Raw genomic sequence first — 25253 nt, 5'->3', positions numbered from 1 at the left:
CGACCAGTTTTCTTCCTTTTTTTGGCTCACTATGAAGTTAATTACTTTCGTCCGAGCTTGACATTACGGTATAGTCACAAACACAAAGCTAAACAGATGATACAAAACTAGCGAAACAATAGTAAACGAAAAACAATCTAACGGCTTTAAACGCTGTTGACACACTAATAATGCGGTATAGCAGGAACCGTGCCAGGTGGCAATGGCGGCGGCGGCGGTTCGTAACAATTACTGACTTGCCTGGTTTTATCCTCTTTTCGCTTGACTTACTTGCTTTTTTTCCCTTATAGTAAAACTTTGAAGCCGTACATCGGCTGACTAGCCTGCTTTTTATCCCGTTTAAATGTTTGTAAAGATACTTACGCTAATTCTGAACTGAATGCTTCCAATATCTCAATATATCAAAAAAATTGACTGACCTGCTTTTTTCCTCTAACCCTTCATATGTAAAATCGGCTGACGCTGTTACAATTGATCACGTGCATCGAAGTTTGTTACGGGCTATACAAGATGTTAATTAATTGAGTGCCGATGATACAAGGTGTGAATTCTCGTGTAATTTTAAAGAGAAAAGTTATATCAACATATGTTAGTTTTTGAGCTATAGGGTGTTACACGTTTAGGAAAAATGTGAGTTCTTTACCATAATTTTTTTATCACCCACATTTTAATACTAGATATTGTTATGAAATTTTGTACATATCTTTTCACATTAGGAAACATTTTTTGAGGTAAAAGATTTTTTAAAATATTTACCAGTGACATCCGTACGGGGTTTGAACTGGAAATTTAAAAAAAAAATGGTACGCCACAGATTTTTTTTTAAATTAAAATTCCTTTTTAAATCTCTATTTATTTTTGAGTAAATTTGGTTCCTAGGCTTCTTTTGTAAGATATACCATTTTTGCGTAAAAAAATAGAAACAAAAAATTGTTTTTTCTTTAGTTCATTGAGGCTGTTTTCGGTATTTTGTTAAGATTTAGTAGACATCGACTAAGAGTCCAAACACATTTTTTGGATTAAAAATTAATTTTTTACTTTACCAATGATGTTTTGATTTAAAAAAACTGTACGCCTCTGATTTTTTGAATTTTATTAAAAGTATCCCAATTTATTTGGTAATACAATTTAATTCACAATCATACATTTTAAGCGAAATGGCAAGGGAAAACCGTGTGAAACAAGTGTCCTGCTTTATTGCAACTTAATTTCTAATAATGCTTATTTATTATAGTTTTATTAATATGTGTATATACCGGTTAAAATTTACCTATCTATAATGAGTACTATCGTGCCGAAAAAAACCTGGGACATTAAAATTTAGGTAGGGAATTGTCTCCTGGTCTATTATAGTAAATTGTATTCCTTGGGTATGGTATGCATATTTACGCATTATGAAATTTTCGAGTCGTAATAATTACATATTTAAATAATTTATTTATTTTTATTTGGAACACATTTTTTCACCAAACCCAACCAATATTATCTTTTTTAATGATATGGAATAAAAAATTGTTAATATTCATTAAGCGCACCCTCGTTATTAATTACAGCGTGCAAACGTCGTGGCATACTTAAAATTAAGTTTCTGGTATATTCTTCGGTTTTTTGGTCCCATGCGTCATCTATTTTTAGGCGTAATTCATTCTGATTTCTAGGCCTAAAGTTAACTAAAACGTTCACTTTGATTAATCTTATTTATTGCACGATCGAAAGGTTTTTTCATCCGAAAATTACCGTTCCCCATAATGGGGTGCATCTTGATGGGCAAACTCTAATATTCTCTGTTTATTTGCTTTAGTAAAAATATTTTATTTGTTGCACAGCAACTTTTAATTTTCGAATTTCTTATCCTACTACGAGCTGTATTAGCAGAACCGGGAAAATGCGTGTCCTCTTTCGCCTTTATTGAGGTTTTAAACGAATTGTTTCTTGGAAAGCCAAATAACTCTCTATCTTGAATGTCGTTTGAAATTTTTAGTCGACCATAACCTGGATTTCTTACAATAGCTCCATATTCTGCAATTTTTGCCTTAGCTAAATAAACAAGGTACAGTTGTGGTCACATAAATAGCACACTTAGCCTTTTCATATATTACTTACAAAAAACAAATTCCTGACTGATAAGAAAATATTTAAGCAGTTAATCTCCTCCTAATATGCAAGACTTTATGTTTATTTTAAAAATATATGCACATACAGAATTTCATTCCAATATTAACGTTTTAAGGCTGGACGCATAAATAGCACACCTTTCATTCTTATTAAATATATCGAGTGTTAATTAGTAAGTATTATTTTAACTTTTAAATTTTTTGAATATTGTCAAGAGTAGTTTTGTTTTTAGTGGGTAGAAAGAAACATTGTGGACCAGAGAGGAGAGCTCTTATTATAGAAAAGAAAAATCAAGGCTTTTCTATTTCTGCTATAGCAAAAGATTTAAATTGCTCTAGGAAAATGGTTTATAATGCTCTGGCTCTCTATGAGACCACTCAAAGCACAATGAACAAGAAAAGATTAACAAGGCCTCGAAAAACCACGTATAACATGGATAAAATTATTATTAGAATAAGCAAGGGTAATCCATTTTTAAGTTCCGCCCAAATAAAACGTGAAATAGCAGACCAATATGGCATCAATATTTCTGCAAGAACAATAAGAAGAAGATTATGTGAAAAAGATCTCAAAGGTTGTGTAGCTAGGAAAAAACCACTTGTTTCAAAAAGAAATATTAAAAAAAGATTGGCATTTGCTAAACAACATATAAATAAGGACATTAATTTTTGGAAAACCATATTATGGAGCGATGAAACCAAGATTAATAGATTTGGAAATGATGGAAAATGCTATGTTAGACGTCCTCCCAATCGTGCCTTAAACCCTAGGTACACAATTAAAACTGTTAAGCATGGAGGAGGATCAATTATGATATGGGGAGCAATGTCGTGGCATGGTGTTGGACCTATTCATCGTATAGAGGGAATAATGGACCAATACAAGTATAGGGAGATTTTGCAGAATGTTATGGAACCATACATGGAGCATTTTATGCCAATTACATGTACAATTACAAGTTCATGCACGATAATGATCCAAAACATTCTGCAAAATCAATAAAACGATGGTTTACTAAAAATGTGGTAGATGTTTTGGAATGGCCGCCACAAAGCCCAGACCTGAACCCTCTGGAAAATTTGTGGGATCACGTTAAAACCAAAATTAAGGTATTAAATCCCTCAAATCTGGATGAACTATGGCAAAACTTCCAAGAGGCTTGGAACAGTATTCCGGCAAGCGTGTGTGCAAAATTGGTGGAGTCAATACCCAAGCGATTAAGTGAAGTTATAAAAATAAAGGATACCCGACAAAATATTAAATTGGTTTTGGTGAAAGTAAATATTTTTTAAGTGTGCTATTTAAATGGCCAGCATTTCTTTAGTTTTTTTGTTATGTTTCTTATATATTTAAAATACTCTTTTAATTTTAATTAAATACAACTCTTTGTAGAACATCTAAGCTAAATATATTATAAAAAAAATAGAAAATGGTATTTAATATTTTTTATCGCAATTTAGAAAAGTGTGCTATTTATATGACCATAACTGTATAAATAAGGTATTTTTACTAATGCCCAATTCTTCTGCGATTCTTCTTACAGGAACTCAATTCATCAGAAGAGTATATATTATCGCTTTTTGTTGAGGAGAAAATGTGGGCATCTTGAAAGAACGATTTTGTTGACGCAGCTGTCACAAAATTAAATTAACTTTCACAACATCAAAATATATTATTCTAATAGACCAGGAGATTTAGGAAATTTTGCTGTGCCAGTTTTTTTTTAACACGATTATACCTAGATATTTCTTATTATTAGCATGTAACAACTATCTTTTACTATTATTACTCGAACTGCCTTTTTCATAATCTATAAATAATTTACTGTCGTTTATTCAATATATGTCTCTGTATTTTCTACTACACTACTGTATTACATTAATCACAAAAAAAAGTACCGCCCAACGTGGGGCTCGAACCCACGACCCTGAGATTAAGAGTCTCATGCTCTACCGACTGAGCTAGCCGGGCTTGTGAATCTTTTGCTGTAAATGTCATTCACAATATTTCTCTAAGTTTATTATGTATCAATTAATTATTTATAACTGCTACATGAAACATTAAAGTGTATTATGTATTACATGTATTTCTCATAACTTACAATTAATATGCATAATTTTAGAAATGTATTTCCACTGGGTCTTCCAGAGCAGTTTTCGTTGATTTCCACATTCAGAGCAAGAAGAATTTCCAAACAAACATGGCACATGATTCGCATAACAAATCTAGAACAGCGACCGCAATTTTTTGTTGCGTTAAACCCCAGGCAACAGAGTATCGACTTTTCTATTTCGAATTATGAAGGGCGTTTGAAAACCTTAAGATTCCATAACGCTAAGGTATGTAATCGTATCGTAAAACTAATGCCGTGTTAATAGAAACTTTAGTCAGAGGTCCTGTGGCGCAACGGATAACGCGTCTGACTACGGATCAGAAGATTCCAGGTTCGAATCCTGGCAGGATCGAGAACTTTTTAGTTTTTTTTTATGAGCCAATAATTAAAGAATCTTTTATTTTGTAGTTTCAAAGTTTTATTTTTTAAAGTTTATATTTTTTTTTAGGTATTTGATCGAAACTGGCACAAAATTCATTTTGGAGTTTTTAGAGATAAAGTTTCATTGTTCGTGGATTGCAAAAATATGCAGGAACACAACATGGAACCCCGCGGGCCAATTGATATTAATGGCAATATATCCATTTCAAAATTTGCCAATTCTAAGGAAACAGTACCTGTAAGTTTGTTATAAAATATTAATATTAATAAATGAAATTATTATCATTATTATATTGTTTTTTTTTGTAAAATATTGATTTAAATAATGACTATATTTCCTTTTGAGGACTTTTACAATAGTCAATAGTCACAATAATTTTAGCACTATTTCCTTAAGCATATTCATTTTCTCAGATTGACTTACAATGGATGATGATGAGCTGCGATCCTACCAAACCCCAAAGGGAAACTTGTCCTGAAATTCCATCAGTATGTCACTCGTCCTTTTTTGTGAGGGAAAATCATCCCTATTTAAATATTCTATTGTAGTATAACGTGGCTCATCTCGAACCACTTCCACCGACGTTCTTACCTAGTCCAACCTTAACAGCTGCACCACCAAGGGAAAGACCTTGCGATATTGTCTGCCCAAGAGGACTTCCCGGATATAATGGAACAGACGTGAGTTACATAATATATGCTCGTAATTTTGTAGTCTTATACAGGATGAATCATAGTTAAACTATACATTTTCTATTCCCTTGTGAAGTTTTACCGATTGCCGATATTGTTTTAGTCTATAATATGTTGTTTATCCACACATCAAAATGGTCTAGGGATCACATACAAATATGTTAATATTTTTGAGAAGATTGGAAAAAAGTTAATTATTGCAATTTTTTTACATTATTCGAATAAAATAACAATATAATTATTAACTTTTTTTTGTAGATTATAATTTACTCATAATTTAGGGCCCAAATAAAAATAAATAACAAAATCCCATTTATTACCGTTTATTAAAAAAAATTATAAAAATAAAAATTTACCAAATACAAATTAAACTAGTAGCCAGATGGTCCACGTCTATTATTAATAATACTTTGGCATCGCCTAGGCATACTTAAATTATTAATTAATTCTTGGGGCAACTCCTCCCAAACATGTGTCACAGCAAGACGAAACTCCAGAGCGCTTTGAAAAAAGTCAAATCGTTGAAGAAGTTACCTTTTTAACCTATCCCAAACATGCTCAATTGGATTAAGGTCCGGTGAGGTAGAGGGCCAGGGTAGAAGATTGATTTGATTTTCCTCAATAGCGATTCGTACAAGCCCCGTGCTCGATGTGGTGGGGCATTATCTTGTTTCAACAACGAATTTGGGCCCATTTCGCGTAAATATGGAACAATTACAGGCAGTAGTATATTATCCCTATAACTTATTCCAGTCATTGCATTTTAAAAATGAGGTTAAATGTTAAAGGTTAAAAATAAAATTAGTCACAAAAATGAGGTTCGTTTTTTCCGTCAAGTCTAATGCCACCCCAAAACATTAGTGATCCACTACGTTGCCTTACTACTTCCCGGGCATGACGCAAACGACTTTCATTTCCTTCCTCTCTCCAGACACGAATTCTACCAGAATCAGGATAAAATGAAAATCGAGACTTATCCGTAAAAAGAACTGTGGCCCATCTTTCTTGATTCCAATTAACATGTTCTTGGCACCACGTTAATCTTGCACCTCCATTTCCTAAAGTTAACCGAGGAACTCTTAGGGGTCTTCTGGCATGAAGTCCTCTCTCATGCAAACGGTTTATAATAGTGTGACCTGAAACCTCGACGTTATGCACTCGTGAGAGCTGCTGAACCAAAACAGAGGCTGTTACCGTGGGATTTCTTTGAGCTTGCAAAGTTATAAAACGGTCTTGGGCAGGTGTGGTAACTCGCGACGGGCCTTGATGCCGTTCTCTAACATCATTTGTCTCTCTATATCTTGTCCACAAATGGTTAATTACGCTGGAAGATGTATCCAAAGCTCTTGCAAAGTCTCTTTGACTTGTTCCTGCCTCAAGCATTCCGACTGCTCTTAGCATTTCCTCTCGAGTTAAATGTCGTCTTTTCATTTTTATTGAATAAAAACTAAATCACAATTGTTCGGTTGGAACCACAGAAAATGCGATATTGCGTTAGAATTTAAAAATTATAATCTGCGTTATTTCGACAAAATGTGCAAGTAGCAAAAAACGCTGCATGATTTTTTGTACCCAAATATTTATTTTACTTCGTTGGTATCTTAATATTAAAGGTAGTATCTATTCCGTATGAAAATATAAATATATAAAAATTTATAAGGGGAAAAAAACTATTTTTTAAGTGTTCCTTAGACCATTTTGATGTGTATATAGCTAACTGCAATTAATCTTAATTGTCTTAGCGATGGATATTCATTATACTCGATCTGGGGTTTAAATATACTTCCTTATGTTAATAATACATTTTTTACAGGGTTATCCAGGAGAAAGGGGGCTACCAGGCTTACCAGGTTTGCCAGGACCACAAGGACCTAGAGGAGAGAGGGGCGAATTCGGTCGCCCTGGATATCCTGTAAGTTTCATCCCTACATTAGGCGCTGGTGTTTAATACGAAATGTATATAATAAAATATAACAATTAATTTAAACTAATTAACACCATTAAAAAACCACTAAATTTAGACTAAATAGCTTGTGATAAATGTGGCCCACTCGCATCACACCATGAGATATCACCGCATCGGATTTAGGCAACGTGAATTAGCCCTATGGAACTAAGTTTTGTCGCTATGCCGATGTGTCTGGTTTCCAGAGTGGAAAAAAGTATTAAAATTGCATGATTGCATAAATATTTCGAAATTAAAATACCCGCCCATTTGGATCCGGGTGGAGACTGATCCATCAGGCGTAAAATATTTAAGAGTGGATCTATACCGGGTGGCACAGCAACCATATAACAGGCTCTATTTTTTTTGGGTTTTGTTTTTTTTAAATCTTATATACAGGGTGTTTCAGGAGGAAAGGGAAATATTTTTGGAATATATTTAGAAGATCAAAATAAGATAAGTTAACCCATATGTCTTAATCCGATTCTTAACTATTTCTAAAACAATCGGCTCTTAAAGTTTTTTTCGTAAATTTTTGGAATAATAAACGTTCTCTGTATTTCAAACTCAGTTGCAGGTATTTCATCATTGTTTGTTAATACATATTTTAATTGACTGGTAGTTTTAACAAGCATGGTTGTCGGTTTCATTGATTTTTGATTGATGAAAAGATCTAAGTTTCCATTACGTAATGCCTCACATATTCACGCGCATTAAGCGCTGAATACTGACCTCGTTTTCCAAATCGAAGAATTCCTAATCAAAAAGTTTTTCAGACAGTTTTTGCAAATGTTCAGGAAACAGGAATGTTTCCAAGCGTAATAATTAATTCTGAATGAGAGGCGGGACTAAATCTAGAAAATTTTCTGGATATGGCTGAAGAGAATCCGGGTATTAGAACGAGGCGGATTACAAAAGAACTTCGATTAGCAACACATGTGGAGTGGACATTTGGAAGGCACTTAGGAAAAACGGCTTTAAGCCTTTTCATATTCAACCAGTTCAACATCTTCAAGAGGGTGATTATAGCTTAAGGATTCAATTTTGCAAATGGATCCAACAAAATCGAGGCCTTCATAAATACATTTTATTTAGCGATTGAAGCTCATTTTACCCACAATGGAATTAATAAGTGACTCGATGAACATCGGTAGTCAGATAAATATCCTCATGCCATGTTTGAACGAAACTTTCAACGTCGATTCAGTGTTAACGTGTCGTGTGGAATGCTAAACGACCAGTTGTTTGGTCTTTTGTATTAGATGAGCGTCTTACTGGAGAAGGTTATTTATGCTTTTTGGAAGACCATTTAATGTATTAGATGTTGGATGATGTTCCGCGAATTGTTCGACACCGAATGTATTTTTAACACGATGGAGCCCCGCCTCATTTTAGTCGACGAGTGCGTAATTTATTAGCTATATTATATATTATATATTAGATAAGCCAATCGTTTTCCTGATCGTAAGCTTGGCAGAAGAGAACCTCAAGTTTGGCCACTGAGGTCACCAGACTTAAATCCACTGGATTATTGTCTCTGAGGGTGGATGAAAGCTCTTGTGTACGAAACACCAGTAGAAACCGTAGGGAGTGGTTGATTGTGAAGTCCTTCCACAATCACATTTTGAATGCTTCAAATATTATTAAAAACAATCCTCAAGCAATTAAACGTGCACAAAAACACGAGCTCTTAACAAACGTGCTGTAACTTGCCTTGAAATTCGTGGGGGTATTTTCAAAAACATTTTAAATTAGTGAAATTTTGATTTTTTACTAGTATTTATTTGTGTTGCTTTTAAAATAAAAAACCTCCCGAAACACCCTGTATGTATATAGAAGTCATGATTCTGCTTAATTAACATAAAAAAAAATATTTTTTTTACATCCGGTTTAACTGCAGGTAACCAGAACTTTTTTATTTTTTATGCGCCATATAGTTTTTTGCATTCTTCGCTGGACATTAAAATTCTCTTTTGAGCGACATATCACTAGTTGACATATAGAAATGGCAAAAAAACACTTCATATTATAAAAATTAGTCACCTTTTTTACCTGTTAAAACTAGGTTTCATTAGCACAAAACAATACTAATAAATTATGTTCCTCTTTAATAAAATATGCTACAAAGAAGTCAATATACATATATAAGACACGCTATAAAGAAGTCAATATCAAAAGTTAAATGAATGTAGTTAACATCCCTATATTAGAGAAAAAGGGAACAACATTGCAACGCCGCTTGATCGCATTGTTGATTACACCGACACAAGGAATCTTTACCAGTGACGTGGTTAAAAAATATTTACATGATAAATATTTATTAATAATAGATTATGCTTTAAATTATTAACAATATTATCGTTTCTGAACCCTTTATATGTTTTTTTAATGTAGAGGGTGTCCCATTTTGGGTACTTTTGAGGGATATCTCCGTTATTTTTAGAGAGTTGCGGTTTTCGCGACACTCAGCTACTTTTCCGTAAAACTAAAGATGCCATCAACAAAATTTTCATAGCCCTTTTAGTTTTTAAGATACAGGGCATTTTTGAAACTTTTGCACCGGTATCTTTAAAGCTTTTGTAAAAGTAAAAATTCATTCTTATACAGGGTGTCCGGAAAAATCCGTCGGCCACATATAGGGTAAACCAAAATAATGCGACTTTCGTTGTCATTTTTTATTTGGGCGCTCGGTATTCTATATACAGGGCGTCAAAATGAGAAATATAAAATCGTTTTTTTGAAGTAAGTAGAGTGTTTCATAAGATATTAAATTAAAATTTGGCGTGAGGAGCTTTTTTGAAACGAGAAATTGAATTCCTTTCACGGAGTCGCTAAACCTTGCAGAGGGCGCCACCTGCGGTATATTGTATGTGTTAAAAATACCAAAACTTTTTTGTACCCCTGTATAATAAAGTTCTAGTAAAAAAATCTAATTATCCAATCTTTTCTTGTAAAAAAAGTATTCTTAGTAAGAGGATCATCTGAGAATCCGATCACCTGAGAATCCGTTTATTAGATATCTTAATTTTAAAATCTATAATAATAGATATAATTATAGATACATTTTAAGAAGTTAACAAAATAAACGTAAATATTTTTTTCTAAATTAATGCTAAATTACTTATTATAATGAAAATCATAGAATAATGACCCTAAATTATTTGTTCTACGTGACCTCCATTCATTTGTATACGCACACGAGCCCTCTTTATTAAAGAAAATCTAAGGCTTTGAAAAATATTTGGTTTCAACTTGCTCTCCAGCTGCAATGAGTCTTTCCCTCAAATGATCCTCGTTTAAAATCGGAATCATATACACAAAGTCTTACATCCCCAGACTGAAAAATCCAAGGGTGTAAGGTCGGGCGAACGGGGTGGCCATGGAACAGGAGCATCTCGACCCCGACCAATCTTGAAATACTTGATGTAAATAGTTCCCATATCCCATTTATAGCAAAAAGGGCCGGAGCACCGTCGAGTTGAAACCAAAGATTTTGTCTTAAAATTAGAGGCAAATCGTCAAGCAAATCGGGCACTATTTCTTGTAGAAACAGAAATGAATCACCAGTCAAATTACCTGGTAATCTGACAGGTCCTAAAAAAAGTTATCCATAACACCTGCCCACATATTGGCTTTAAAATTTACCTTAAATGTTTCTAAGTTAATAACCATTAACCGTTTTAACCTGTATGTTATTTTTTTGCAAATAACGTTTTTTATCTGTTTAGATATTTTAAAAAAATAGGATAAGGGCTTAAACATTTTATTTAGATAAAATGCATTTAGTTGTAATTGAGAATTTTTTCTATGAATCTTTAGATTAATATTTCAGCAAGATGGAGAAGTATTGCCACATAGAACCAGGATAATCTCGAATATTTTAAATGATTTAGATAAAATAATCTAATAAAATGGCAGCAAGATCACTGGATTTTACCCCACTAGAATTTTACCACCAAAGAAAAATCTTTTAAACGACTACAATTGATAGAGACGACTTAGAGAGGCGTGTAAGAGCTGCAGTAATTCAAATTTGAGTTAGAAAACGTGATGGAAGCTACAAAACGGAAAGTACAAATATGTAGGAATCACGGTGGTGAACTTTTGAACAGTTGCTGTGAAAACAACGTGTATTTTGATTCTGGTTATATTATTGTTATTGTTTCTATACATAGTTTGGCTTTTTTTGTTTTACTTTTTGCGTATAAGTCAGATAGTTTATGTTAGAATATGTATTAAAAATAATCTTAAAGCAGTTACAATAAGGTATCAATCAAAAAATTTCAGTTTGATTATGCTTTTTACATAGATGAGTACTATACCATATACGTAAGGTAGAGCACACAAGCTCTGAACTGTGCACTATTTTTTTTTACTTTGTGTTACTGACAGAAGACAAGTAAACGCATTTTGAAACTTTTTATTAAAGTGGTTCAGTTGCTATTCTAGTTTTTAAAAGATCTAGAGAAATAAAAAAACGTTAAAGAAAGTAAAAGCGATTAATATTTACTGACAACAAGAAAAAGGTAATTAAATACACAATTTACCAGCACTCTAATTTATTACCAGACATTAAAATAAATTTTAACTATTACTGGTTATTTAAATGTCAACTTTTAATATGTTACTGAAAAGACAAGTTTAATGTGGAGCGAACAGAGTAAAAAAATATTCAGGTTTCCATAAAAATAGGAAAGTTGTGGTTATTATTATTAACTTTAGTTAGTAATATTATTATACATACCGGGTAGTGCGTCGCCGAGCGGAACATAGGAAATCCCATGTGAATTTTAAGGGGGTCAATTATTGGCTTTTTTACAGAAAAAATGTAAGATAACTTTTTGAAGAGACCAATCTAGCAAACCCTCGTGCAAAGTTTCACAAAATTTTAATAAGCGAATCTTGAATTATTCAATTAAATGTAATTGCAAAATTACCAAATTTTCGGTTTAGGTATTCATCGATCTTGCTAATAAAATCAACGATCTTCTAGCTATCCATTCAATTGTTTCAGATCACACATCTGGATCCACCTATGCCGCGTAGAGTTTGACATAGGTCAGTCAACTGGAGACATTTAAAACAGTTCCTCTTTTTGTTTCCTTAGAATGATGTCTGTTTCGGGACCAATGATCCTTCAGCGTGTGCTAGCGACACTTCAGAGATGATTTTGGCAGGCATGGAGGCTTATATTCCAAACAATTTGAAAAGATCTTGAGTCAACCAAGAACCCCAGAACCAAGCCCTGCCAATCGCGTCAACTTTGTTGCCTTGAGAGATGCGTACAAGCAGACGATCGATACCTGTATAGAAATATATAATGAGAAAGTAAAGAAACAAAATTTCTCAATTGCCCAAATTGGTCAAGATTGTTCTGGTCTATAGCAAGAGTTGTTGGTCAAGGTTTGGCCAATGAAAAAGGAGACTTGCTCGGTTAGATGTTCGCATCAAACTCTCCCGTAGACCCATGAAAGGCTTCTTCGATGCAAGAAATACTCTTCCGTCACAGAAATCTTAGTAAAGTGTTCAAAGGCTTTTCAAATACTAACAAGGTAATATCGCCAATATTATTAAAAAATTATACCGTCGTGCGACCATTATTGTGTAAACTATTTTCTTCTTACCTGGAGACACGAAACTTGCGCTAATTTAATTTTAACGATACCCAAAAAAGGAAAAAAGGCGATGCTCATTAATTACCGCCTGATTGCTTTAATCCCGGAAATCGCCAAGGTAATGGAAAAACTTGTCAACCAGCAAATTTTGAAATTCTAGCTCTCGTTGCTTGTTTTGGAAGCTTTCTCGAGAACCTATCCATCCAGGTTCAACAACAACCTGGACACACCTCGAAGGTTTCAAATTAACGCTGCTACTAGACAGGCAGATGCGCCTCATAAATAATGAATGCATCTGCAGACGCCTAGAAAGGCACTATATCAGGATTTTTTATGGAGAAATGCATGTCTGTGGAATCAACTTCTAAAGCAGGTCTTTTTTAAACATTATTTACAGAGCAAACAACTTGCAGAACTTTAAAAAAATGGCCAAAGACACCTTTGTAACACTGGGGCTACTCGTACTCAAGTGTCATAGAGTTCTACCGTTTTGTGAGAGGCTATTCCTTAAAAAAAGATCCTATTACTGTACATACAAATTATAATACTTTAAAACTGTACTCCTAGAGCAAATCGAATGCATTATTTACATTATTGACACATTTAATGATAACCATCCTGCTTTACTAATATTCTAGGAAATATCCGGATCAACAGTGGTCCAAGGAAATAAAGATTTTCCACTTCTACTTGGGCTAAAGGGAGCGAGAGGTCTTCCGGGACCTAGAGTATGTTCACTAATAATTATATAATCATAATTTTTCTCTAACCTTTTTCAAGTTACATATTTTTTCCTCCATGTACGGTCTTTTTGGGTAAAATTGATCATACAATTCCAGACCTTTGCTTTAGTGTATTACTATATAATTTACTTTCTACCAGATTTATAAAAGCAAATTAAAAATTTAAACACAGAATAATAGTATATTATTTAACCAGAATAGAAATATAGTAATTTCTGATGAGTGGGAAGCTTAGTTTAAAGTCAGGTCATGATTTCATATGCATTATTAGTTCTTTTAGTCGGTGATTTGCATACTCCATCTTTCAGAAGTGCATTCGAAACTAGATTCACCTCATCAAATTTACTATGTCTTGATTCGACGATAACTGATTTCTATCAAATATTATATAGGGACGAAATTATTCAAAAGCTAAAAAGGTAATAAAAGCCAACTTTCAATGCGCAAATTAATAAAATACATTTAATGTTTATTAAACTAACTGATTGGGTTAAGAAAGTTTATGTCATCACGTATTTTATGGTGAGCTGAGATACAGATTAATTTTCAAGCTAGAAAGTAATAACTATCGAATCGCGCCAGATGTAATAATTATCTACAATATAATCATCTATATCTACAATTAGTGCGCCTTAACTAAAATGTATAATAATTGAATATAAATATGACCAACTTTAACCCAAATGGCGGTACATTATTTTAATAATTACCATTATTTTAATATTTTTTTTACAAAAACCATCTTTACCTAGGGTACCCCAGGATTACAAGGTCTTCCTGGTATAAAAGGAGTGCCTGGAAGTGTAGGGCCAGCAGGTCTACCAGGAAATCAAGGACCTATTGGACCCAAAGGGAGCAAGGTCAAGTCTCACCAATTTTTAGTATTTTAAAAATAATGCCCCTTGCTTTTGTTATTTTAGGGTGATTATGGAGTCCCAGGACCGAAAGGCGAGAGAGGCTATGATGGAGTTCCAGGTCTTCCTGGATCAATTGGGCCCCAAGGCCCTCCTGGACCTCCCGGTAAAACTATTACCAGCCAAGAATCCTCGGTTGTGGTGGAAGGACCTCCTGGACCCATGGGACCTAGAGGAGTTCCGGTAATTTGTTTAACAATAATTTTTAAATAGTAATTTCTAAAATTTTATTATACTAAAATAGGGATTACCGGGTGAAGATGGGCAACCTGGACCAAGAGGACCACCTGGTAACCCCGGAAAAGATGGACAAGAGGGTATTAGAGGTCCGATAGGCTATAAAGGAGATAAAGGTGAACAAGGATTGCGAGGAGAAAGAGGCTATCCTGGTCCACCGGTAATTAAATAATTTTGTTCTATCGTTCAACATACTAATTCTTATGATATTATTGATTTATAGGGACCTTCGGGTCTAATAGGTGAGAGTTTTGGCGCTTCAGGGCAAATACCAATTCCTGGTCCTCAAGGACCTCGTGGAGAACCTGGGTTTTCTGGTCCAGTCGGGCCAAAAGGTTCTCAAGGGGAACCTGGCCCTAAAGGTGATGAAGGACCTAGAGGTTTTCCAGGTCTGCCAGGGATAGATGGTGCAAGAGGTGTCCCCGGAAAAGAGGGACCTCCTGGAGTTGAAGGACCAAAGGGTATGACTGGTTTTATTGGACCGCCAGGAACTCCAGGTCCTATTGGTCCTTCAGGGCCTCAGGTACATACTAACAGAAATTATCTTTATTAAGATAGTATATCTAAAAATAGATACTAAAAGTTTTAAAACTAAAATAAACTTAGTTAAGAAACTTATCGCTTAGACTGGCTATGCCTTTTTTAGGGCATACAGGGTCTGATTGGACCAGTTGGACCCGAAGGAGTAAAAGGCGAGCCTGGTGAACCAGGAAGACCCGGACTACCTGGTAAATACTCAAAAACGTCAAATAATATAATATATATCACATATAATAATTTTAGGGTCTATAGCGGACATAGGGGAAAGGGGGCTACCTGGACCGCCAGGAAAGACAGGATCACCAGGAGAAACTGGAGAAAAAGGAGAAAGGGGATTTCCTGGACTACCAGGACCTCCGGGGCTAACGGGAATCGCTGGGCCTCCTGGTCCAGAAGGTCTTAAAGGTCCTACGGGACCACAGGTAATTGAACTAAGCTTTTTTGAACGTTAAAAGCTATTATTATATTTATTATAGTTGCGCTTTAAAAACAATATTTTAGGGACCAGTTGGTTCAAAAGGAGAACCAGGAGTTCGGGGCTATTCAGGTTTAATGGGACCTCCGGGGACTGATGGGATTCCAGGTTTACCTGGTAGCCCTGGTCAAAAAGGAGATAGAGGAGAGCCCGGTTTAGAAGGACCTATTGGTCCGAGAGGGTATCCTGGAAATCAGGTATTTTATTAACATTTTGTAATTTGTATGCCTATTGCTATAACAATATATGATACTCTAAATCTATATAAAATGTTTAAGGGGAATAATGGTGTGCCAGGACCACAAGGCCTACCAGGTTTACCTGGACCAGAAGGAAAACCCGGACCGGCAGGTCCACCAGGTCCTCCTGGTGATGTTAAAGTTGTATCAGAATACCGCGAAGGCAATGGAGAATACTCTTATAGAGGGGGCGTGCATGGACCCAGAGGAGTTCCGGGAGTTCCAGGGGCGGTAATAATTACAATCGATTACTGTATTAAAAAATAATTTTATTTTTTTTATAGGCTGGTGCTCGTGGTCCTACGGGAGAAAGAGGAGTACCAGGACCAATGGGACCAGCTGGGTATCCAGGTAAAGATGGTGCACCGGGAGTGCCCGGACCCCCTGGACAACGCGGACAAACTGGACTTCCCGGATTACCAGGACAGCCAGTAAATAAATACCATATTTTTAAATAAATTCAGATTTAAATGTTTGTTTTATATTTGTAAACGCAACTTAAAAAAATTACTTTTTTTTAGGGAAGAAGCTATTCTGAAATGGAAATTCGGGATATTTGTGCCGCAGTATTGAGAGGTAGGCACTATTTATTGCTCCATATCAATTTATTTTATTTAATAGAGTTGCTAAAATTATCTTTCTACATTAACTTAGTAAAGACAAATCTATATTAATTCAAGATTAGCATATTATTATTAATAGTGTTATATAAATATATTAATCATTGTGTTCTTTATCTTCCTCTTCATTCTTTATTTATTACTTGTTATTTCTATTTGTAGATCAATTGGCTGACCTTACGGCAAATCTTATAGGACCTCCTGGACCTCCAGGTGCATCAACCCGTGGAAGACCAGGCTCTCCGGGCATTCCAGGACCTATAGGTATTTACACCTAGATCTATTATTAATAAAACTCTTCTTATACAACGGAAATCTAGCAGCCACATAAATAAGTCTTATTTAATGAATGAATGAAAAAGGTAAAGTGCGAATTACTGGAGTGTTAATTTACTTTTCCACTGCGAGAAGAAACTGTGTTTAGTATAATGTTATTATTAATTTTATTAAACAAAATTCACAAATTTCGCGATATAAATATCCCTATTAGTTGTAAAAGCTTAATCCACAAAAAAGGATTCGCAAAAATACTAGTCATAACTAAGAGCGAATTAAAAAACGTACTGAACCAAATGAAAAACAAAGAGCTCGGGTGAAGACAGAATCACTAAAGGAATGTTAAAGATGGGAGAAGAATATCTCTAGCAGATCCTCTTCTCCCATCTTTAACATAAGAAAATTATAACAAAAGAACTTACTAGTAAATTTGACGATTATCAAGCAATGGTACACGCTGTTTTTGAAAAAGGATCGATCTCAATTGGTCACAATCACAATTTAGACAACGTACCAGGCTATATGTAGGTATATACCTAGGACAGAAAATCCAATTAGGTAAAGAAAATCAAAAAGCTGAAATATAGAGGAGGAGATAGGACTTAAATCTCGAGAAATGCCAAGAAGTCTAAAACAAAAGGTATAGGACTCATGTGTATTACTCGTTCGCACATACGGTCTTGAAAAAATAGCTATTACACGCCAGTCTGCAAACAGGCTTCAAACGTCATAAGGAGCTATGGAAAGATAAATGCTTGGAGTCAGCATAGACATATAATATGCAATGAAGATATACGGAGAAGAACTCAACTAATGGACGTGCTAAGGAGAGTAGCCTAACTCAGATGGCAGTGGGTTAGGCATATAGCGAGACAAACACCTGATAGGTGAACAGATAAAATATTAACATGGAGGCAAAGAAGAATAGGAGAAACGTGGAAAGTCCCCAGAAGAGATGGCGCAACGATATCCAGAGAGTCGCCGGGAAAAACTGGATGCAAGAGGTAATGAATATAGTGACATTGAGGGCTTTGAGAAAGAAAAAGAAAAAGTTGTAAAATTTCCATGCCATACTATATTACATATATTTAGGTCCGTCAATATACGTCATGTTGCTTTATACCTAAATATTAATAGATTTTACCAAGCAGCTGCCAGCCACCTTTATCCTTGCTTGATGTGTAAATGTAAGAAAATAGGTGTGTGAACTGTCCAGTGTCTATGATCCTATAACATAATAGCTAGATCCTATAACAGCGCTACCGGCAAATTATAAAGTAGAGATATTAGTGTGATATTTTAGGATAACTCACCATGCGTTTACCTTTTGGTTATATTTCCATATAATTGTTTTTTTCTGACATTTTAAAGTCCAGAACCTGGCTTCCGATAATATATAGGAACGGCTTATTGGCTTACAAATTAAAAAATGTGAACTTTTAGGTGCTCCCGGTGCTCCAGGTCTACCAGGTGAACGAGGATTTATGGGTCTCCCAGGAGCCTCAGGACCACCTGGATCCATCGGAATGCCTGGTGAAAAGGGAGAAAAAGGAGAAAGAGGATTAGAGGGCATTGGATTAGAAGGCCCCGTTGGACTTAGAGGATTGCCTGGTCCACCAGGAGTTCCGGGAGAGGGGCTCCCTGGCAGAGCCGGAGATAGAGGTGAACCAGGTCGACCTGGTTAGTTATTTGTCTGGTATTTTTGGTTTTATTATTTTAAGATATCCTTTTAGGTTCTCCCGGACAGCAAGGCTTGCCTGGTCCACAGGGTCCTCCTGGGTATTGCGAGTTTTGTAATAATTATGAAACGGCAGCGCAAAATTACCAACAAATGTACGCTGCTTACGTGGCAGCCAGAAATGGTGGCAACAATAAGGGGCCGTGACTTTTTAATATTTAAATTTTTTAAGTTTTTAATATGGTTTATTTTCGACTAATAAAACAATGTATATATTATAGTAATCTATTTTTAATAAGGAGGTATATGTCTTTTTAATTTTTTTTAAATAACCTGCTTTGGCTACAAATATTCGTAAGCCTAAAGCTCTATAAGTTTTCTATATATTAGTATAGTAAATTTAACAAACTAGATTTCTAGGGTTTAAAATGGTTCCATCACATATGTGTGTTAACATTGCCTAATTTCTTACAAGAATTGTGGTCTGTGTATCGATTTTAAATCATCGATCGCGATGTATTTTTTGCCTATATCCGGCAAATTCAATTTTTATTCCAAATTGCTGTTCATTTCCACATTGCAACGAGTATTGGTAATTCATACCCACTGCCCAATATTTCAGATCTCTTGGATAAAGTAAGCCGCTGTCGATAATTTACCACATTAGATTTGTTATCTGGATTTCCGTAATTAAAATTACCAAAAAATACATACATAAAACTACCTTTGACACCGAAAACAGTCACTACAAATTTTTTAGAAGGCCATTTGGACTTAAGAATACTTCTACGATATTTTAAAGGATTGTAGACAATATATTAAGAGGTTACCAGGATGAAGTAAGTGCCGTTTATCTAGAGATTAACGAGATTATTATTCTTAATACTAGCGTCCAATAACATATTTCGACATAAAAAAGATTTTTCATAGACTCAGAAAGGCTAGTTTCAAAATTCAGCTAGATAGATCAGAGTCTTTATAGGTCTCCCATCTGTGTCACATTATAACATCTGATGGCGTAAATCATAATCCTGAGAAAATAATGGCCAGAAAAGAAGGAACCAATGACAAAAAATCAAAAAGGAATATAAAGATTTTTTGGACTTTCAAGACTTAGTGAACTACGTTCACCTTAGAATTCACCTCCGCACAAGACCATACAAAGGTTAAGAAAGGATGCTACAGAAAACATTTCAATAAACAAAAAGAACTATGTTAAGTGTTTTGAATTATGTAAAAACCTCTTAATAAATTAACTCAAATGTTGCCATAAAGTATATTTTTACTTGCGATGTATCAAATTTCGCAATTATGTACTTGGAATTTTTCATGTAAGTAGTATGGAGCCTAAAGCGTAAGTATTAAAAAAAAGAGTAACAGAATTAAAGTATCGCCTAGTATACATATTCAAAAGTTGTGAAGTCTTTAAATTTATTCCATGAATCCCCATTCATCCAGCTTGCTGCAGGGATTACCCATAAACTTTATCGCAGTGGTTTATGGTTTACCTGGGATAAAACACACGCTTTACACAACATTGTTTTAATTTTTTTTAATAAGACCTGCCGATGTTGATAAAGTTGGTGCGAACCGTAATTTTTTCCAGATGTTTTAAGATGTTTTCGATAACAAAAGTCCTTAGTCTTTTTTTTATTATTTAGTTGTATTTCTTATTATCACGTTAAAGTGTTTAATTGGGTTTTGTAAGTGATGTCTGTCCATTAAATTAGGCATTAGGAATCATTTGGCCTTTTCTTTTTAAATCTGATTGAGGAGGTTAAGATGGGTAGTTTTTCCGGTCTCAACACCCACTAACTCACGCACTTTTTGAAAAAGCACAATGTTTTTATTTGTAAAAAACTCGCTAATCACCAATCTCGAACCTTTAGCACCGCTCAAATACAACTCTGTTTACGAGCAGTTGCTCGCTCCGAGAGCATTTAAATAGAAATCGTGCAGCCCAGTCAAAGAAAAGAAATAAGAGATTCCGCTCTTATAGTATTTTCTATAATCTATATACTAACCATTCAACATTTAGCAGTAAGGGCGTAAACCTTTTTTAATGGACAAGAATTTCTGTCAGTCCTTATATAACCACAAATTTCCTATAAGTTTGTATTCTAATTGCCGTGGGCTTCGAGAAGATGCAGCAAGATTGATTATTCAGAGGTGACGTAACAGGTGGGCCATATTGGCTGAGAGGCACACATTTTATAAATAAAGCCTTCTTCAGTACAAAGAAACCATCTAGTTTTAATGATTTGGAATACTGCCGTAATTTTGTTTAGCTGTAAAATAAATGTACAGCGAAATCTGAGAGAAAGTTAAGATTGTTTAGAATTACCTGCCTGACTGCCTTAAAAGATCGAGGACACATGTTAAGCGCCTTGTCAACTGAACGCCGTGAACTTTGGATACGGTCTTTAAAAGTGACCCATTATCAGACAAGTTTCTTAAAATTGCTCAAATATATTCCATAGTATTTCCAATAGGCATTTTATAACAGATCAGGTAATGGTGTACCAAAAAATGTGAAGTAAGAAATAACAATAATGTAAATAAGCTGTTTTTAAGAGAGGGTCGGCATTATATAGTGTTTTGCTTTTTGGTGCTCCAGCTGACTTAGAAGACAAAAACAACCCAGCAGGAAATTGCAGCAACTTAAGTTACTGGATCATCACACACTAGTGTGGCAGTGCAAACTGATTTGACCATTCATGATGAACTATGTAAATATTTTATGAAACTCGAATACATGAGTTAAAACAAAGATTTGATATTTGCGATCTGGGTGAAGACACATTTCAAAATAATGATTCCCAGTCGCTTTATTTCACCGGTCGGTCATAGTATATAATAATGTTAAGTCATTCATATAAGTGAAAAAGCATTGTCACTTCGTTATCTATCTATCATGTATACAGGGTGTCTCACGACGAATAGACGCGATCGATATTTCGGAAACTAATTTTTCAAAAATTTTGAAAATTTGGCAACATGGCACTGTCGAGGGGGGCTACACAACTAAAATATTTTGATAGTTGTGACGTTTCCGGTTATACCGGAAGTAGGTGTCAACTTCGTTATTTTAAATGGAACACCCTGTATATTTTTACTTTTTTGGCTTTTACGTGAAATTCTAAGTATATTTTGTGTATAATGTCCTATACCTAAGTGTAACCGTTTTTGACATATTTTTAATTTCATGTGAAAAACTATGTTTATAAGCCCTAACATAATTACCGATTACTCCCTTTTAGTAGCCTTTATTTATTGGTTAGTTTTGGTTTTATTTTAGAGGAAGGACCACTTTAAAAGACTATTTTAAAATTTGGCTAAAAAAAAGATACAGGGTGGTCAAAAACTAGCATTAAAAATTAAAATGAAAAAATCATTAAAAGTCAATTTTTTTAAATGGAAACCCCCTATTTTTATAATTTTTTCATAAAGATAATTAAAAATAAGGTTAACTTTGTATAAGGTTATCTAGTCCAAAAATTGATAGTTTCCGAAATATTGGCAGTTTAAATTTGGCCTAATATTAAAAACCGTATAATAACACGGCTCAAGGATTGTTGATTAGTTGGGCATGACGATTGTCATAGTAACCGCTAGAAGCGGCAGTAAGATAATGGATTATAACAGAAATGTACACTTTTTAATTAAATTACACTTTTACGAAGAAAACTTAAATAGCAAGTAACTTATAAATTTAATGCATATAATCCATTGTCTTACTGCCGCTTCTAGCGGTTACTATGACAACCGTCATGCCCAACTAATCAACAATCCTTGAGCCGTGTTATTATACGGCTTTTAATATTAGGCCAAATTTAAACTGCCAATATTTCGGAAACTATCAATTTTTGGACTAGATAACCTTATACAAAGTTAACCTTATTTTTAATTATCTTAATGAAAAAATTATAAAAATAGGGGTTTCCATTTAAAAAAATTGACTTTTAATGATTTTTTCATTTTAATTTTTAATGCTAGTTTTTGACCACCCTGTATCTTTTTTTTAGCCAAATTTTAAAATAGTCTTTTAAAGTGGTCCTTCCTCTAAAATAAAACCAAAACTAACCAATAAATAAAAGCTACTAAAAGGGAGTAATCGGTAATTATGTTAGGGCTTATAAACATAGTTTTTCACATGAAATTAAAAATATGTCAAAAACGGTTACACTTAGGTATAGGACATTATACACAAAATATACTTAGAATTTCACGTAAAAGCCAAAAAAGTAAAAATATACAGGATGTTCCATTTAAAATAACGAAGTTGACACCTACTTCCGGTATAACCGGAAACGTCACAACTGTCAAAATATTTTAGTTGTGTAGCCCCCATCGACTGTGCCATGTTGCCAAATTTTCAAAATTTTTGAAAAATTAGTTTCCGAAATATCGATCGCGTCTATTCGTCGTGAGACACCCTGTATATATTATTATCTATCATCATCTTATCACTGTCATCGTTTAAGCAGTTCTTATTAACATTAATAAAGTTGACATTAAATTTGCCTTTTAAATATATGTCTTACAGATTTTCTGTTTGTCCAACAATTTCCTATAATACTTTCTTCACCACTGTAAATATTTTATCTTTAAGGCTAAAACATTTTACTAAGTAGCCATCTCGAGGCCAGTTATTAACAAATGATTCAGCTTGTTTTAAAGAAACGTTTAATGACAAAGTAGTAATTATAATTCACTTTTTTGAAGTATTTACAAAGACATTATCAAACATTATAAATGCTTCTCAATGTTGGTCAAGTTAGAAACATCATCAAACTATAAAATTTTTAATTGGAATTACTTCCCAAGGGACAATCGCATATACAAATATATACAATGCATATACAAATTGTGTATCAAAATAATGGGGGATAAGAATCAGTTTAAAAAGAAAAATTTTAAACTGAATCTTCAATTAAGAATCCCCTATCTGCTAAAACAATATCCCAGGCGAAAGTAAATTAGAGTAATTTAGATTTTAGAATAATTAGATTTACTTTCGCCTGGGATATTGTTTTTGCAGATAGGGGATTCTTAATTGAAGATTCCGTTTAAGCTTTTGGGGAAAAATTAATGATGGCAGCAGTTACAAAAGGGAAAAGTCAACTGCATTTATGAGAAGGAATTTTGGTACTATTAGAACTCATGTTAAAACAAAAATTGGTTTATGTTTAGTAAAAACACAGATTTTTTGCTGAAAAATAATGTTTACAAACACAAGAACACAAAAAAGGCAGAAGACAAACAGAAAACACATAAAGAACAATAGAAATAAAAAATGAATATTTGCCCCTCAAGCAAAATGGCCGCCTGTCAAATGTCACGCCATCTGGAATGATTCATTTTTAAGTTCATAAGGTTACCTCACATTTCCTCTGGCGTCACATCACAAATGGCCAATGACGTCGACTCACATTGGCTACAGCGATCCGCCATACCACGCGGTATGCTTTTATTGTTGTCTTCATCACCCTTGCTATCTTTTTCATGTCGAGTGCATAGATTAATACTTCTTAGATAGGAAACTCCCATAAGAGCAAATAGAACCGAACGTCGATTGTGTGCCCTTTAAATGTCGAGGAGTAGTACTAACCGGAAGTGAAAATGGATTTTTGACGTCATAAAAGCGGATAATTAAATTTGATTATGGCGCCAAATTTGAATTTTGTTCTACTATAATGTGCTCTTAAAATTAGAGGGAAATGTGAGGTTCTTTCAGAAATTATTGTACGCAAATAGAAAGTGGCAAACTGAGGAGTTTATTTAATATGGGGAAAAAAAATACCAATTTAGCACTTCGACAGGCAGATTGAAAAAGTGCCAAATTGGGACTTTTTTGTTTTCATATAAGTCCTCGATCTGTTATTTCTTCTATTTGCGTACTATAGTTTCTGAAAGACACATACATTTCCTAGAAACAGGTCTGGGTTTCAGAAATTAAGTATTTAAGGATTTAAGGTTTAAGAAATTAAGCAAAAATATTCTAGAATGTATGTCTCTTGCTGTCTACAGATTTAACACAACAGCTTCTTCTTAAAATCCATATCTTACTTTTGTTGTTTACATTTGCACTTATCATTTTCACAAAAAAAGTTTATTGCAATAACTATTTATGCAAATGCAATATCGCCAATGTCTATATTGGATTCAAAGTTTTTATTGTTGATATACGTGTTAGCACATCTAAATGAAAACTAAACAGCTGACACACAACACACTGAACTAAACAACTGGAAAAATTTTGTGCAAAATATGAGAATAGATAAATTTTGTTAAGATTTTTCCGAAAATTTAATTTATTATAGTCTTTTTTCAGACGTAAAAAGAAAGCAGATGCAAGCTTAAGAACTACAAAAAATGGCCGCATTCGATATGATATAATTTAATGATTGACAGTCCGTGCAGCCTCGGTAGAAGTGCGACTTTAAAGAGTTTTGCATTCTTAGCGCCATCTAAATGTCGACGAAGCTTTTTAGGGTTCCGTAAATCGCTCAAGCTTTCAAGGCCCTGGTCGAGTGTGTTGTCTCTGTTTTATTGAGGAAGTTACTTTACTTTTTAAAAACGTATTATCTCATTGCAAATACTAATGTCTACACAAAAAAAATTTACACTCACCGTTTGTATTGTGTGTTTATTTATTTTTTTTGTACC

The 25253-nt window shown here is 34.1% G+C and overlaps 1 protein-coding gene and 2 non-coding genes across 5 annotated transcripts in view; 2 read left to right on the top strand and 1 right to left on the bottom strand.

Annotated features, from left to right (window-relative positions):
* The window catches only part of LOC126735378 (collagen alpha-2(IX) chain-like), a 37345-nt gene extending 18481 nt beyond the window's left edge, over positions 1 to 18864 (top strand). For 2 of the 3 annotated variants that reach the window (XM_050439343.1, XM_050439341.1), the window contains 19 exons: positions 4238 to 4454; positions 4677 to 4847; positions 5024 to 5098; positions 5159 to 5290; positions 7116 to 7214; positions 13501 to 13590; positions 14358 to 14465; positions 14526 to 14702; positions 14764 to 14916; positions 14980 to 15279; positions 15403 to 15484; positions 15540 to 15718; positions 15798 to 15968; positions 16050 to 16241; positions 16295 to 16441; positions 16532 to 16586; positions 16793 to 16894; positions 18350 to 18586; positions 18640 to 18864. In XM_050439343.1, coding sequence (XP_050295300.1) covers positions 4238 to 4454; positions 4677 to 4847; positions 5024 to 5098; positions 5159 to 5290; positions 7116 to 7214; positions 13501 to 13590; positions 14358 to 14465; positions 14526 to 14702; positions 14764 to 14916; positions 14980 to 15279; positions 15403 to 15484; positions 15540 to 15718; positions 15798 to 15968; positions 16050 to 16241; positions 16295 to 16441; positions 16532 to 16586; positions 16793 to 16894; positions 18350 to 18586; positions 18640 to 18791 — 2839 coding nt within the window. In that variant the 3' untranslated portion in view covers positions 18792 to 18864. The remainder of the gene's footprint in view (positions 1 to 4237; positions 4455 to 4676; positions 4848 to 5023; positions 5099 to 5158; positions 5291 to 7115; positions 7215 to 13500; positions 13591 to 14357; positions 14466 to 14525; positions 14703 to 14763; positions 14917 to 14979; positions 15280 to 15402; positions 15485 to 15539; positions 15719 to 15797; positions 15969 to 16049; positions 16242 to 16294; positions 16442 to 16531; positions 16587 to 16792; positions 16895 to 18349; positions 18587 to 18639) is intronic. The other variant, XM_050439344.1, reaches the window with a different exon arrangement.
* On the bottom strand, positions 4014 to 4086 carry Trnak-cuu (transfer RNA lysine (anticodon CUU)). Its single transcript has one exon. It is a non-coding gene; the product is annotated as a tRNA-Lys (tRNA).
* Positions 4508 to 4580, top strand: Trnar-acg (transfer RNA arginine (anticodon ACG)). Its single transcript has one exon. It is a non-coding gene; the product is annotated as a tRNA-Arg (tRNA).
* Positions 18865 to 25253: the final 6389 nt, after the last annotated feature.

Source organism: Anthonomus grandis, chromosome 4, assembly GCF_022605725.1.
Source record: "Anthonomus grandis grandis chromosome 4, icAntGran1.3, whole genome shotgun sequence".
Taxonomy (NCBI): domain Eukaryota; kingdom Metazoa; phylum Arthropoda; class Insecta; order Coleoptera; family Curculionidae; genus Anthonomus; species Anthonomus grandis.
This window is presented reverse-complemented; position numbering and strand designations above follow the sequence as displayed.